General features: G+C 36.2%; 1 protein-coding gene across 1 annotated transcript; it reads right to left on the bottom strand.

The window, feature by feature from the left end:
- Window positions 1-13,176: 13,176 nt before the first annotated feature.
- On the bottom strand, window positions 13,177-14,945 carry LOC143892039 (protein FAR1-RELATED SEQUENCE 5-like). Its single transcript, XM_077396514.1, has 2 exons — window positions 13,341-14,945; window positions 13,177-13,245 (listed from the first exon to the last, which is right to left on the bottom strand). The coding sequence occupies exons 1-2, from the start codon at window positions 14,943-14,945 to the stop codon at window positions 13,177-13,179; spliced, it is 1,674 nt and encodes a 557-aa protein (XP_077252629.1).
- Between the last annotated feature and the right edge of the window lie 791 nt (window positions 14,946-15,736).

Below are 15,736 nucleotides of genomic sequence, written 5' to 3'. Positions count from 1 at the left end.
ATTCACTTGAATCAACTCCTTTGTAGGACTATGTGTCCAAACTTATCAAATGCAAACATTTAAGCATATAATAATTTGAACTCTAGCTATTGAGTTTGTCATAGTCCTAGTCATATTGGAGCCCTATTTATCTCTGTAGTCAATATTTAATTTTAGGGAAAAATACAGATACACCCCCTCAACTATGGCCAAATTCCACTTCAAAAGTCCAACAAAACTTGTTGCACCATGCCACTATTTTGTAAAATTCTTCAGTCACCCTCGTCGCAACCCCAAGGAACAATCTAAACCCAAACTTGCTAAATGACGGAAGAAAAGAAGATGCAGAAGAAGATAACATAGATCTTTCTTTAGTGCTTCCTTGTTTCATCATAAACATATGCTTTGTTCATCTTGAGCTTGCAACATGGTCCAAACCTGGTGGAAATTTTGCTTTAAGAGCATCAAATGAAGTGAAGGAAACAGCCATACATGAAAGCATGATAGACCAAAAAATAGCTCTAAATGTTAGAAAATAATAAGTTAGGAAGTGGCATACATGCATACTTCTTCAGGAATCTATGTAGGGAGTGGAGAAATCGTGCGATGAGTGGGCGCCTAAACACGTAAAAGTGATACGATGGAAGGCAATTCATTGTGAACAATCAAAATTCCCAAAACCACAATCAAGAACCAAGCATGTGGAGGAGATGAACTCAGTAGGGAGATGAACCATTACAAAGATAAAAGAGTCGAAAAGCAAAACATCATGATCAGGGAAATGCCAACCATAAGTAAACTAATTTCTGCCCAATGGTGAGATAACCAGGTTTGATGTAATGTGGTTAGAGCATATGCCAGTGAAGAGAAAGAGCGCTGCCATTGCTGAAATTTGTGGGAGCCTGGGAACGAAGAAATAAGATCTAAGATTGATGGCAAAATGAATAAAAGGATTCAGGAAAGAAAAATCTAGAACACACAAATGCCTCATTAAACCTTCATTTCAAGACACCCAAAACCCCTGACTTCATCAACATTCTAAAAAGGAAACCAAAAAGAATATGGAAATAATTATACAAAATTACGAATGATGGTAATATATAAAATCTCATTAAACACCATTCAAAAAGAAGAAAAAAATCTCATTAAACAGATAGGAGAAAGATAGAGAGATTCGATCTCATTTTCTCCCACCATTGGTTTGGGATTTGGGTGATGCCTTTCAATTGTGACAACAACCATGGAAAATTACAAATTAGGACAATCGGGATTTGCTAGCTTCCATTGCCGAAGGAATTTCGCGAATGGCCCGTTGCATGTGAGAGCAGCCACCTCATTAATGAATACAAAATCTGCTGAAAAGTAAGCATGTGTGGCTGCTCTCACATTCAACAGGCCATCCGTTGAATGGCTTTTGCGATGGATGGTAGCACATCTCATATAATTCAAATAAGAGAGTGTGGCTACTCTCACATGCAACAGGCCAAGAAGAAGGCAAAAAGGGGATGGTAGCTCATCCCATATAATTCAGATAAGAGAGATCCATGTATTGACTTGGAGATTTATTTTTATATATAGAAGTCCATGTGTGATCCATTTTTTTGGATTATGTAGGGCAAATAATATAATAATAAAGAAGTACATATTAGGTTGGTAAATAGTATTTTTTGAGTCTAGTTAGTTAGCACGTGCCATGCTTTATCTATACAATATATAATGGGAAAATACAAGAAGTATGCTACAGAACACGCTATCTAAAACATTACAAAAATATTTATGTCAAAACATTGCTTCATAGATATATAGAAATGGAATTATAAAAAGTCAGCAAGAAATGATCGCAAAGATCCTAAATCTAGATCGAAACTGCGTGTTGGATTGCCGATTGCGGAGTCACGAGGTGAGAGCCGGACAGAGCCAGGAATTTGCTCCCAGGGGGGCAAAGAATGGTTCCTATAGGATGTTGGGCCCTGCCATTTTATATTCTATATTTTGCTAGGTGGACCCACCATCTCCCCCTAACCCATGTATAATGTGGAGCCCATAATTTATACATCATATTTTGATTTAGTGGGCCTGACTATTGATACCTTGTGTTCTTATAGGTGGAGCCCATTGTAGAAGCCTCTATAGATAGGAGGGTTAGGATCATCCTCTAGAGATGATGTATTGGGTGCAACCTATTTAATTTGTGGCCCTACAAATGATCAGTTTGGATCATCCTATGAAGTTGGCCCACACCACATGGATGATCCAAACTGTTCATGGTGTATGAATGAGAAGTGAGAAAAAGCCTCTACATTGTGTACAAACTGTAGGGTTTGAATGGTCCAGCTTTTGTACTATGGTCCATTCATAGCAAGGCCCTACCAAATACATGGTTTGGATCATCGAGAAAGTCGCCCCACTTCTAACCCTCGATAGACCGGAGGGTTAGGATCAACCTATGGAATTAATTTTTGGGACACAACCTATTGAGGCTGTGGCCCATCTAATGGACGGTTCAGATCATCCGATGGTGCGGGCCATACCGTACTTTTAATAAAGTTAAGAGTGCCCTCATCAAAACAGAGCAGTGCTGACAACATTTCCCACAATAAAATGCTTTTAGGGACCTTTTTGAAGGAAAAGAGGAGGCTTTTTCTTGGGGAGAAAATATATAAGCTGTGAGAGAGAGAGAGAGAGAGAGAGAGAGAGAGAGAGAGAGGCAACTGTTAAGCTAGACTTTTGGGAGAGAGAGAGAGAGAGAGAGAGAGGCAACTGTTAAACTAGACGTTTGGGAGACAACTGGTTAAACTAGACTTTTGGAAAACTCAAGATTGAATCTATTAATATGAAAATTTTCCGGTTGTTTTTGAGGGGCAATTGCCCCCCCTCTGGCTCCGTGAGGGGGTAGGAGAAGACCAACTTGAAAATTTTATTTTATTTTCAAAACTCGTTTATTGAAATAACTGGTTTATCCTATTACAACTGACACACAGGGAATTTCTAGAGTTCATTGATGAGATCTCGGTTAGCTAGGGAGGGAGTGTCCGGTGTGGCTTTAGAGATAATTGATTTCCTCCCCCTTAACCAAGGTGGTCATGGGATCAAAGAGTACAAAGAAGAGAGAAAAAATCTACAATAGCAATAGAATCGAGAGGTTCTTTGTGTTGGTGTTTTCTTTATGTTTTTCTATCTTCCCTAGTACTCTTTGTTGCCTCGACTCTCTTGGTCCTGTGCATTCTTCTATAATATCATTATGCTTACTATTATACTCCTAATATCATTATGCTTGGTATTATGCTTATTATTTTAAACAACTATAAAATACACTTAATATCATTATGCTTAATATTATACTATCTGATAACTTAAATTACTAAAATACTCTTAATTTATATGCAATAATCTTAATCCTATAAAATTAAGAATAAATAATTTAAGAGATTATGTACAACCAAGTAACGCATATATATAATGTTTGATATAACATTATATAGTCCGACTGGTCAAACTATATATATATGAGGAATGTGTTGGTGCGCTTGAGGGCTGTAATCAAATGGTGCGCTTGAGTGAACCAATCACATGGGTCCCACAATTTCTGTGAGGATCCAAACCATTCATTTGCAAGGCTCTATCATAGATAGGGTGTGTACGAAAAATCAGCTCCATTGAATCATCCTAACCCCTCCAAAAGTGGAGGGCAAAAATGGGCAGATTTGTGGTCTGTCCATTTTGACCTCCACAAATGGATGGGTTAGGATGATCCTGTAGAGCTGATTTTTTGTACACACCCTATCTATGTAAGGGCCTTTCAAATGAATGCTTTGGATCATCCTAACAATGTGGGCCACATGGGTTTGAGAGCTCAAGCGCACCATAAGGATCCAACGCTCAAGCTCACAATCCTTTTCCTATATATATATATATATATATATATATATATATATATATATATATATATACAGTAGTAAAAAAACCCCGTGCATCGCACGGGCGTCCTGTAGTCATCATTTGTAAATAAAGAGTGGAAGAAAAAATTCGTGCAAAAAAAAATAAAAAAAATTGAACTCTGCTCAGACTGGAAATGGTCTAGAGAGCAGGAGCCCTGCCATTGCAGAGATTTGTGGGAGCCTAGCAAAGAAGAAATAAGATCTAAGATTGATGGTAAAATGAATAAAGGAAATCAGCAAAGAAAAATCTAGAGCACACAAATGCCACCTGAAACTTTCATTTCAAGACACCCAAAACCCCTGAATTCATCAACATTCAAAAAAGGAAACCAAAAACATTATGGAAAAAACAAAGCAAACCCTAAATTCTCATTCCCTACAGAAGCCCCGTAGTTTATAAATAATTAGTGAAGAAAAATCTAGTTTGATTGAAGAAGGTGATGATCTCTAAGAAGCTTTATAAGTGCAGAAACGTCGACCTTCAACCAAAGAAGCAGCAGCCCAATAGCTTTATGATCTCAGATCGCTTGATTTCTCTGTATCTATTGTTTATCCATAAGAATTCCTGGCATGAGAACAAAGAGAAATTGAGATTGCAGAACTTTGAAGAGACAAAAATCTAGTAGAAATCAAATTAATCGAAACGATTAGCATGAGAAAAGGACCAGTCTTACCATATTTTGGATCTTGAGGTGCTACCTCATGTTCAAATTGGCATGCTTTGTCACAGCCATACTTCAAATCATTACCAAATAATCACAGTCCAAAGCCCAAACTACTGAAATAGAAAAAGAAACCCAACCAAATGAAAGAGCTTTAACCACCCATTGGATAACAACCCACATATAATCTTGCACTTAGCGGTTACAGCAAGTGCAAAATTTTCATCATCTTTTCTTGGATGCTTGGATCTTGCAAACTGTATAATCATTCTACTTTGATTGTCATATGAATGCAGCATTAATTAAATATTTTGTATTTCAAAACATCGTACAAAATATTTGTAGTGCACAACCAACATATTTGCATTGCTATGTGACATCAATAGGAAAATTTATGGTATTTCACTTTGTCTGCAAGAACTGGTTTGAGATTCAGTGGAGAGTAAAAATAAAAAAATTGAGTGCCTGTGAGAAGGGGAAAAAAAAGCAAGCTATTTTGTTGCTACACATGATCAAATCTAAACATGGCTTGACCCTAGTAATTATTGGAAAGAACATTCACAATAACCACTCAAAATTCAAAACAATAATATCCCATGTTGTCAACCTATTTTATTTTATTCTTATTTTTGAATGATTTAGCTAAAACAATCAACTTGATAAAGGACTTTACCTTAAGCCCCTGTTTGGATTGAAAGAAAAACGTTTCTAATAGAAAATTTTATCTTAGGGAAATGATATGATTATGGTTAATTTAGAGAGATATCATTATAAATTGAAGGCCCCACTAAATAAAAATTGAATAGGATTAAGTCAAGGTGTCTTTAGAAATATTTTTGCTTTCCAAATTGTCTTAAAAAATTCCTGCAATCCTCACTAAGTTGACTCGGAATATGTCCGAATTGAGAACCAAATTTCACAACACAATTCTTTTCAGGTTTCTCCAAAAGATTGTAAATTTTGGCAAAGAAACTGCAAATCTTAAATTGCAATTTCAGAAATAACAGAATTGCTGGTTATAACAGTGGTTTGAAACTCTATAAGTTGACTGGTAATGTCTGAATTGAGCACCGATTTTCACAACACCGTAGTTTTCATATTTATCCAAAAGTTTGTCAAAATTTCAATGAAACTGAGATGATTGTGCACATCCAAACGCAGATGTATACGCTCATGCACCCATGTACGTACGTGCAGACACGAACAACATAATGAAGAATGATGAGAAAACTAATTCAGAAAATAAGATCAGGCACAACATATGTAAAGATAAATTATGCAGGAAAACCAAATAAGTGAGAGAAACCTGATACAAAAATTCATGGGAAGATACAAATGAAGCACATGCTATTCCATATAAGATCATGTTATTCCTAGTAAGAGGGTATTCTAGGATATTTGTTGCTGTTAGTAAAGTCGTAAGTGACAAAATAAATGCACATTTTAGAGAAATTAATATGATGAGGTTACAAATGTTCTGAAACTAAAGAAAGAGTCCAATCTCTAACGAAAAGGAAAATGATCAAGTATTTCCATCTAAAACAACTCTGTTTTGGGATAAATGAGCGTTGCAAACCAATATTAAATATTTTTTGATTCGTATCAATCTAAAAATCTTATAATAAAATTACATACCCTGCATTTTCACATCTCAGAGAGGAAAGCCTCTGTCTTCTCTAGCAATCTTGACTTCAATAGGACTGTGAAAGAAGGGCATAAGTATCTTCAATAGGAACACATTAGGCTTCTAAAAGTTTGAAGTAAATTGATTATGCCTTGTTATGCTAAGACTTCTGGCCATTTCTACGAATGATTAAATTGTAGTAGATGATTACTGGAATGTCGCATTAATTCTTAGTTTGTGAAAATTGACACTCGGCCTAAAAAAACTCTGCCAAAAATGAAAGGAGATGATGGTGAATGAAACGAACGGAAGAAACCCTAACCATGGATGGATGGAACCCTTCAAATGATGGGAAGCTCCTGCTTGTAAGGGAAGAGCCAATGGCTTGGATGGTTGCCATGGATTTCTGTGTGAAAAGGTTGAAATAAAAATTAGAATAACTGAAGACTATAAAGATTCTATGAGAAGAATAAAACTTGAATGTATCCAGGACTTAGAGAAACTGGAAGAAGAAAACATTTTGTAGACATTTACATAAATATCAAACAGAAATCTATGCCATCCTTTGGAATTTCAGAACATCCAACATAGCAAAAAAACAAAAAACAAAAGAAAAAGAAAGGGAAAAATAGAGGGAGAAGAAAAAATGATGAGCAGAAGAATATACTGAATCCAACCCTTCAAATGATGGAAAGCTCCTGCTTTTAAGGGAATAACCAGCAAACGATCATGAAAAACAAATTAGGGTTTACAATCTGCATCAAAGACAAGGAAAACTATATGTGGGAACAGATAAAACACAAAATACGGCTTACCGCTTGGATTCCAACGGCGATGGCCCTAGCGCCCGCGAGAGAGAGAGAGAGAGAGAGAGAGAGAGAGAGAGAGAGATGGGTCAGTGGGATTGTGGGATTGTGGGAATTTTAAAAATAAATTCCCTTTTTCTTCTTCCTATATTGTAGTAGATATAGAAAACATGGAGATATAGAAAACACAACAAAAAAAATATCATGGAGATATAGAAAACACAATAAAAAAAATATCATGGAGATATAGAAAACACAATAAAAAAATATCAAAGTTTGAAGCTAACACAAAATAAAGATCCAATTGTTATTTAAAAAAAACAAAAAGAGTAAATTTGGGAATTTGGAGGAAATGGGGAATGTAATAGTAAAAAAGTGGTGGAAGAGTTTGAAAAAATAAGGATAAAATCAAACTCTAAATCAAAGTGTATATAAAATATATACAAAACAATGAATGAGCAGTTTTTGTACTTATATTTGAAGAAAAGAAAATTTTCAAAGAAATTGCAAGATGAGAAACACCAATTCTATGTTCCATGGATTATTGTTTTTAAAAGTGGCGTTTCTAAAAATTGAAAGTCCGATTGAAAAATTGAATCCCATTTGAAAAAAAAAATCATAATAGTCGATTCCCTTTCTTTTGAGGATGATAGAGATATAATGATCAATATCACAAAAAATATGAAGATTGGAGTAGAAAACTTAGATTGAAAAAGAAAGTTGGATTGGAATCATTTAGGTTTTCTTTTGAAGATGATAAGAGATATAAATTTTTTCTCGATCACGGAAAGAATTTTTTTTAAAAGTTTGAAAAGGAAAAACATTTCTAAATAACCTGAACCAATCGTATTCAATTTTTACTGATGATAATTTCCCTCTAAATTAACCAAAAGCATACCATTTCTCTCTAAATCATGGAAAGAAACAAAAATTCCAAGAAATTTTTTCCAAAGAGCATATCTTCAAACAAATCAAGGAAAATATAATTTACTTGCAATATTCATAAACAGAATGACAATGTAATGTTCACATTATTAAAAATGTCAATTAGCTGCAGCTTTAAAGGCATGAATAAAGAAGTAATTCATTCAGACATCAGAGAATAAATAAAGTCAAAAAATGATAACGGAAGAAAGAGACTTCGGGATAAAGATATTAGGGGATTGATTTAGCACTGACCTAAAAATATTTCAGCTGCGCGGCTAATAAAAGACATAGTAACAGCTAAAAAAGAGATACAAAGAATCAATTTTTTGACATTCAAAACTGAGAAAGATGAATGCACATACCAAACATGTCAGATTAAATATACATGCTTGTAAGATTGGTCTACTAAATCACAATAAGAGACTTCATCAATTAGACCCAAAACTATTGATGTGCGATATGCTCTGATCTTCCAATGGTACTTACAGCAACGATTGAGAAGAGCTTCTGCTCCATCAAATTCCTCACCTCTCAAGATCAGCCCCAAAGCGTATAGTAGATGCCAACTGGTGTTTGGGCATATTCTGTGTACATTTGGGTATATTCAGCGTCTCCCCGCCTGCGTTCTAGCCCAAAAGATATATATATATATATATATATATATATATATATATATATATATATATATACGGTGGTATATAGTTTGGGGAAAGTGACTGTGAGCGGTCGCTCATATAAGCTTATATGCACAGCAGCGCTTGTTGATTAAGAACCGTCGATCTGAAACGATCCTGGCCATTCCCTGCCCTTTTCAGAAAGTAACGAAAAAAAAGTCGAATCTCCGTTCGAAAAAAAGAGTCGGAACTCATCTCTGTGTTTCTCGACAGACGCCCCAAAATCCCTTCTCCCCTTCCTTCTCGCCTGTGAAAATCCGCCAAAAAAAAGTCGATCGGCGGTCGTTCTTCTCCCCAGGTAATCTACACAAACTTATTCAATCTTTAAAAAAAAAGAGCCGACCGTCTCTCTTTCTCGCTCGAAAAAACCCAAACCCCTCTTTTCCTTGTTGCTGTGAAATCCCTCATCTCCGCCAATTTTCCTCCTCCAACGAAGAAGCAGACGCCCGCCGTTCTCCTCCCAGGTTAGTTTGTAATTTCATTTTTTGTTTTTTTCCCTTTTCTAGGGTTTTTACTCAACATTCCCTGACCTTTTCGTCTCCTCTCCTCTAACCCTCATCTCTAAAAATCAACCCAGATCTATCCACGCCGGCTCGCTCTGCAAATCAAATCCAAGTTTTAAGCTATGAATCTCTCTCTCTCTCTCTCTCTCTCTCTCTCTCTCTCTCTCTCTCTCCATATGTTTTTGGTCGAAACCCAGTTTTTTGGTCGAAAAAAAGAGTGAGGGTTTCTATTGATGTAAAAAAAGAAAAACAGAGTGAGGGTTTCTTTCTTATATGAAACAAGAAAATTGGTGCTATTTTTCTAGTTTTGGGTTTTTATTGATTTATATTTCCATGCTTTTTCTTCAAGCTCTATTGGCCTTTTTCCAGAATTATGAGTTTTTTTTTGTTTCTCTACTCTTTTTTTTATAATCTTGGAGCTAATACTCAAACTCTCTTGTTTTGATTTCAGCACTCTCTTTCAATAAATTGATTTATGTGGGTTGGGCCAACAACCAATATGCCTGAGAGGAGTTTTTTGAATCATCTTGTAAAATCATCTCCTGCACTTACAGCTCTTTCATCATTCTTTCGTTTGTTCAATTTTTCTTTCTGGCTTTGGGTATGTGAAGCAGATTCTGAATATTATTCATTTGGGAAACAATAAATTCGCTTCTTTTTCTTCCTTTGACCACCCCTTTGTAGTGTAAAAGGGTAGTAAAAAATACACCAGTGGCGGCTGGCCCAGGGAAAAAAGAGGACGGATATATCACTTCCTTAATCGCTTGGCTGAACATGGAAAAATAAGTGGCTCACAGGCAACTTGGAAGGGTTCCAAAGGGCTCACGATTGATTCCCTAGATAAATTCCAGCACTTACACAAACATAAGAATTGGAATCATTATCTGTAAAGTTTACAGGGGGAATTGGAATTGGATTGGAATGTGATACCAATACTGATTCTTGATTTCGGCGATCCAAACACACCCTAAATGGGGTTATCAAACTCTCAAAAGGGGGTTATCAACCCAATTTAACAATTTTTCAAAATTGTGTCCCCTATTGGCAATTCACGTATTTTGGTGTCCCCACTGGCAATTTTTTCCTTAAGTGATATTCTGCATTAATTTAGAGAGACTTTAGAGAGGGTGGGCAATAATTTAGGTGGAAAACTTGGAAACATTTCTGATTCTCAATTGGCAGGGGTGGAGGAAAAACTGTTTGAACCTCTATACTCACTGTAATCAAGTGTTGGACTACTAATAATCAAAATGATGATAGCACACTCCTGATAGGGGTTTGTCAGTTAAGAAGGCCCATTAATTACTCAACAAATAAAACCTTTCTTCCTCACCCAAAATCCAAATGCAAGGGATTGTATTTGATGTTATTTGTATTTGATGTTATTTGTAGTTCGTGTTATATTTCCATTGGTTTTATGCAGATTCAGAGAGACTCAATTAATGGCATCCTCTCGCAATAGTAGTTCTAGCAGACATGGTATCCGAATTGCTACAAGAAATTGTAAATGTGAGAAGAAAGATTCTATCCAAAAAACGCAAACGGATGAGAATGGCAATAGAGGCCGCCTGTTTTACGCTTGTGCCTTCTTCTGTGTAAGTAAGCAGTGAATAATTCTAATTTTTACTAGTATGTGAAGTTTCAAATTCCTAACTCTTATACAACACGCAGAAAGGAAGTACAAAGAAGTGCAATTATTTCCGTTGGTGCAAAGAAGATATGGATGACAATGAAGTTGGTTCGAATAGGGATGATATAGCCGAATTGAAGAATGAAATAACCGAATTGAAGAATAACATGGGCACATTGGTAAATTTATTATACGAATTGAAGGTGCAATCAAGCAAACGCTTCGACAGATTGAAGGTGCATGCAAATGAATTGAAGGTGCATGGAGGCAAACGCTTCCAAGTTTTTGAGAACCAACTACAATGGATTAAAGTTGCAGTTGTTGGGTTGTTTATCTTGATCCTTTTTGTGTCTCTGTTACTTAATGATCTAGGGCAGTGTTGTTTAGTTGGAGGTGTGGGGTTGTTTATCTTGTTTCTTTTTGTGTCTATCCGTTACTAAGTGATCTAGGGTACTGTTGTTTAGATGCCCTTTTCTGAATGTAGGATGCTTTGGCAAATTCCATGTGATCGTTATTTTAATATTAGAAAAACAAAAAAAGAAGAAATCATTCAACAAAAAAAGAAGAAAAAGGGAAGCGGATTTAGTTCAACATGACCCACCAGGACATGAATCTTTTGAAGGATTACGATGGTTGATTCTCATTTTTTTTTATCTCACGTGAGGCATTTCCCATAAGCTCTTTGCTCATATTTCTAGTGAACTTTGGTCTAGACTCTAGAGTGCCAATACTTGTAAACTATCTGGGTAACATGCAATGAAGTTTGGTTTCGGATGGAGTGCAAATTCTTGTAAAAGAGATCTGAAGTTTGCTTTAGAAATCATATCAGAGTTTTTATATGGTGTAAGGCCTCACAACTATATGGTGGAGGTACAAACCCTTGATGTTTAACCCATGCCATCAACCTGTGTCCAAGTATTCAAGACACTAAAGTTGAAATCTATTTTAAAAGCCATGTGTTAACTGTGCATGATTTCTTCCAATAAATGAGAATTCTATTCCAAATTATCCATTTAATTCAATCACTCAGCAAATTAAGTGCATATCTACTTTATTTTGTGTATGCAATAGCTGTGACAGTTACAAACAATGACAGTGACAAGTAGTTGGAATTAAATTTTTTTATTGCAAGTTGGGCTGCAGCTTGAGCATTTTATCAAATACTTGCTGCTCCATCTCCCTTGGCTCAATGGGCATTGAAAGAAAACTATTGACTAGTATAGAACACAATAGGGTACTCCTCATATTATCAAATACTTGCTGTTTGTGAATTTTAACAGCATTGGCAACCATGAAAAATTACTCCGTGCAATATTTGTAGACCCAACTGTGAAAGGTTTTTTTTTCCTTCTATTTTTCTAGGCTTTTCATGCCCCCCTCACTCCCACCCTCTCAAGTCTCTCCCTCTCAGCCTATATCTCAAAACTAGCTCCAATAATATTCCATGGAATGTTTTTTCATGGTTGCCAAACATGCGCTTAATGTCTAAGTAGAGAAGTATAACTAAACATGGTTCAAAAACTCAAGACCCAACTCAACTCAAAAGTTAGCCTGAGTTAGTTAACTTTATCAAGTTTACAAGTGAAACCCAACTTAGTTTGGCATCTTTTCCTCCGTGTTGGCACCTTTTCCTCCGTGTTGGAGTGTCAGTTTTTAAAAGAAGGGAGTGTAGATATCATCTCTCCTTAGTTATTTAATCATTATAGCTCAGTTTTCTACTTAAACAAGACAAGTCCAGCAAAGAAATTTCCACTGATATGTTGGCCAAAACTAGTGGCTCCACAGCAAAATGGTCGTAGCAGAGTTCTCACGGCGAGATACCAACAAAAGTTTTTCAGCAACAAGACTGACCTGCTGTCATGTACATTCTGGTTCTTATCAACGAATTCTGTTACATTTCAGAAAAAAGAGACTGACCTGTTCCATTGGTGAAACTTACCAATTAACAACCAAAAATTGCATATATTGTTCAGCTGAGACTGTATGATTTAAAGACTTCACGAGTATGCATTATACAGGTAATTTTATGCATTAACTGATTATAGTTACAGAGACGAGAATGGCATTCGAAACGACTATTGATGAAAATTCAGAGGTAAATATTGAGACAATTCAAAACTTAAAGTTTGCTCATTATAGTCAAAACTTCAAAAATTACAGTTAATCCTGTTGGGACAAATTTTCTTCAATGAAACATGGCAATACAAACCTTCGTCACATTTTCAGTTCAAAACCTGAAAAGAAAGAAAAATAGTGAGAAAAAGGTCACTAGTAAATGGAAATGCATAAAGCTAAGTACTAAACTATCAGTGCAGAAATGTTTTCAGAGAAAGAAAGCAACAGAATTATTCTATTATACATAGGCTATTGAAGCAATAAACAATTATTCTATTATCGAAACAAGCTACCACATACCTACGCGAATCTGCAAAATCATGAAGCAATATCCGCGTGCATTGACTCTTCATGTTCGTCATCCTCTTGCTCATCCCTTAAAGTCATCTATTTCGAAGCAAGAAAAATGAAAAAATTACAACATTGATAAAGACAATTAGTAAGAATAAGAAATTGAAGAGGTTGACATAAGAAATCCAAACCTTCTGTTTCTTTTTATTTTCTTGTCCACATGTTGTCATGTAATGGTCAATTTCTCCACATTTCTTACACCTTCGTATCTGCTTTGGTTGGGATTGGGAGTTTTCTATCGAGGATTTGAACCGGGTAGCAACCTTTGGACGGCCCTTGGTTCTTACAGGTTGGGGGTCGCGAATAGAAATCTCAACTCCTTGGCTAACAAAGTTGGTTACTACTTGCCTCCCACTGTTTGCCAAATCAACTTGCTTGTCTCTCATCTCCTTCTCAGAGTCCAACAACCAAGCATCAAGGGTTTCATTCACCTTCTTGAAAAGAGTGTTATTATCTTTAAACCTATCTAGAAGTGTTTGAAAATTTGTTATTAGGCACCATCTGTGAAGTGGAGATACATCATTATTATCCAACTCTCTCATAAACACTCCACTATCCACACGATATCTAACCCCAGTTGTCCATCTATTTAAGATATATTGTTGAGGAATGCTCATCAATTGCTTCTTGGACATAATGCGGAGTATGTGTTTGCATAAAATTCCTTTCGTCTCGAACATCGCGCACTCACATGTTGCCTTTACCCCTTCAGATTCATCGTACACAACCTTGCACCATTTCCACTTCTCATCAACACTTAATCCAACTTTGTATACTGCCACGACGCCACTCTTTTCCACCTTCTCATGATAACAGTCAATACTATCCTTAAATTCTGCCTGAAATATGTCAAACATTGTCTTCGTATAAGACTTACTAGCTTCTTCTTCCAATTTGCTCCTTGAAACAAGTACAGGCTTCGTAGTTTTAGACTTGAAATCTTCTTGGGACTCCGCTTTACGACGTTCAATAAGTGCCCTATCATATTGCTCTACGAATTCTTTTAAGCTTGTCTTCTGATTTACATATCCATCAAAGAAAGAATTGATGCTTTCACTGCGCGCACTAGATGTCATGCCAGCAGTGAATGTGTCCCTGAAATATGCTGGCACCCAGTGGGTCCGTACATCCCACATTTTTGCTAACCATCCGTTTTCCTCAATATGATATTTCTGAATCAAATTTTCCCATGTTACCTCACAGTCTTCCTTTTGTCTCGTGTAAAACCATTTCTTATAATCCTTGGAAAATTCACTAGTGGAATCTCGCATTAATGGAACATGCTCAAGTAGATGCTTACTGATATGCCAAGAGCAAAATCTGTGACGCGTATTTGAAAAAACGGTTCTGATAGCATTTCGCATCGCCCCATCCATATCTGTGATGATACAACCAGGAGCTCTCCCGAACATGCAGTCCAACCACTGCTCAAATAGCCATGCAAATGTCTCTTCTGTTTCGTCTGCTATTAGCGCACATCCAAATAAGGTGCTCTGCCTGTGGTGATTTACTCCAGTAAATGGTGCAAAAGGCATTCTAAACCTGTTCGTCCTATACGTTACATCAAACGCAATGACATCACTAAAGGTTAGATATGCATCTCTAGCTCGTGAATCGGCCCAAAACATTAATCGCAAGTTACCATTAATATCCAACTCCATTTTGAAAAAAAAGTTTGGGTCCTCTGATTGTTTCGCTTGGAATTTCTGTGCTACCAAAATGCCTTCTTGCCCCATATTATTCACCCTCTGTTTTCTCAAATGGCAACCACTTGATTTATCGTTATAGAACTACCTGATCCTTTATATGAAACATTAATGGCCTTCGCAATATTAGCAGGATGGATTGAAGTTGTACTCAGGTCGTCCATCAAATTCTTAACTACCTGAGTCTTGATAAATTTGTTATGCGAATGATGCATTTGTCTTTTGAGTGGAGAAGTAAGCTCATGACAATGTATATCTTCAAAAGCTTTAACTTTTCACTTCCCATCAATTAATGAGATATCCATTTTCGCTTTGCAACCCTCCCTGACAGTCCGACGTGGCTTCACAACTCTATCAACCACCACATTTTTAGCTTTACTACTTTTAAACCCTGCTCTATCACAAACAAATCTCTTAAATATCACTTTCTGTGTTATCTTCGACTTATAAGTTGATGATTTTCGTACTCCAAAACCTATGGCCAACCCATATATATTATAAAACTCGTATGCATCATTTTCACTATCAAATATCTGATCCAAAAAGGATTTCTTTCCCAGATTCCTCTCACCACCATCATCAATATCAACAAATTCTACACCTCCCTCCTCATTTGGGTCTCCCTCCTCATTTGGGTCTACCTCCTCATCAACAGATATATATATCCCACCTCACTTTCATCATTTCCTAACATATCGCCAACCATAATCAGTCTATTAGTGTCAATATCATCAATTGATAAACCAAAATCTATACAGTAGTCTCTATCATCCATTAACTCGAGTACACTTCTTCAATCCCTTCACTTCAAGACAATCAAA

Source organism: Tasmannia lanceolata, unplaced genomic scaffold, assembly GCF_043159265.1.
Source record: "Tasmannia lanceolata isolate RefF3 unplaced genomic scaffold, GAP_Taslan_0.1 ptg000015l, whole genome shotgun sequence".
Classification (NCBI taxonomy): domain Eukaryota; kingdom Viridiplantae; phylum Streptophyta; class Magnoliopsida; order Canellales; family Winteraceae; genus Tasmannia; species Tasmannia lanceolata.
The sequence above is the reverse complement of the archived record's forward strand: the minus strand, read 5'-3'. Positions and strand labels throughout refer to the sequence as shown.

Coding starts and splice junctions, on each gene's coding strand:
- LOC143892039 (XM_077396514.1), bottom strand. CDS start 14,945: ATGGGGCAAGAAGGCATTTTGGTAGCACAGAAATTCCAAGCGAAACAA. Junction 13,246..13,340: donor AAAATAAAAAGAAACAGAAG/GTTTGGATTTCT, acceptor GCTTCGAAATAG/ATGACTTTAAGGGATGAGCA.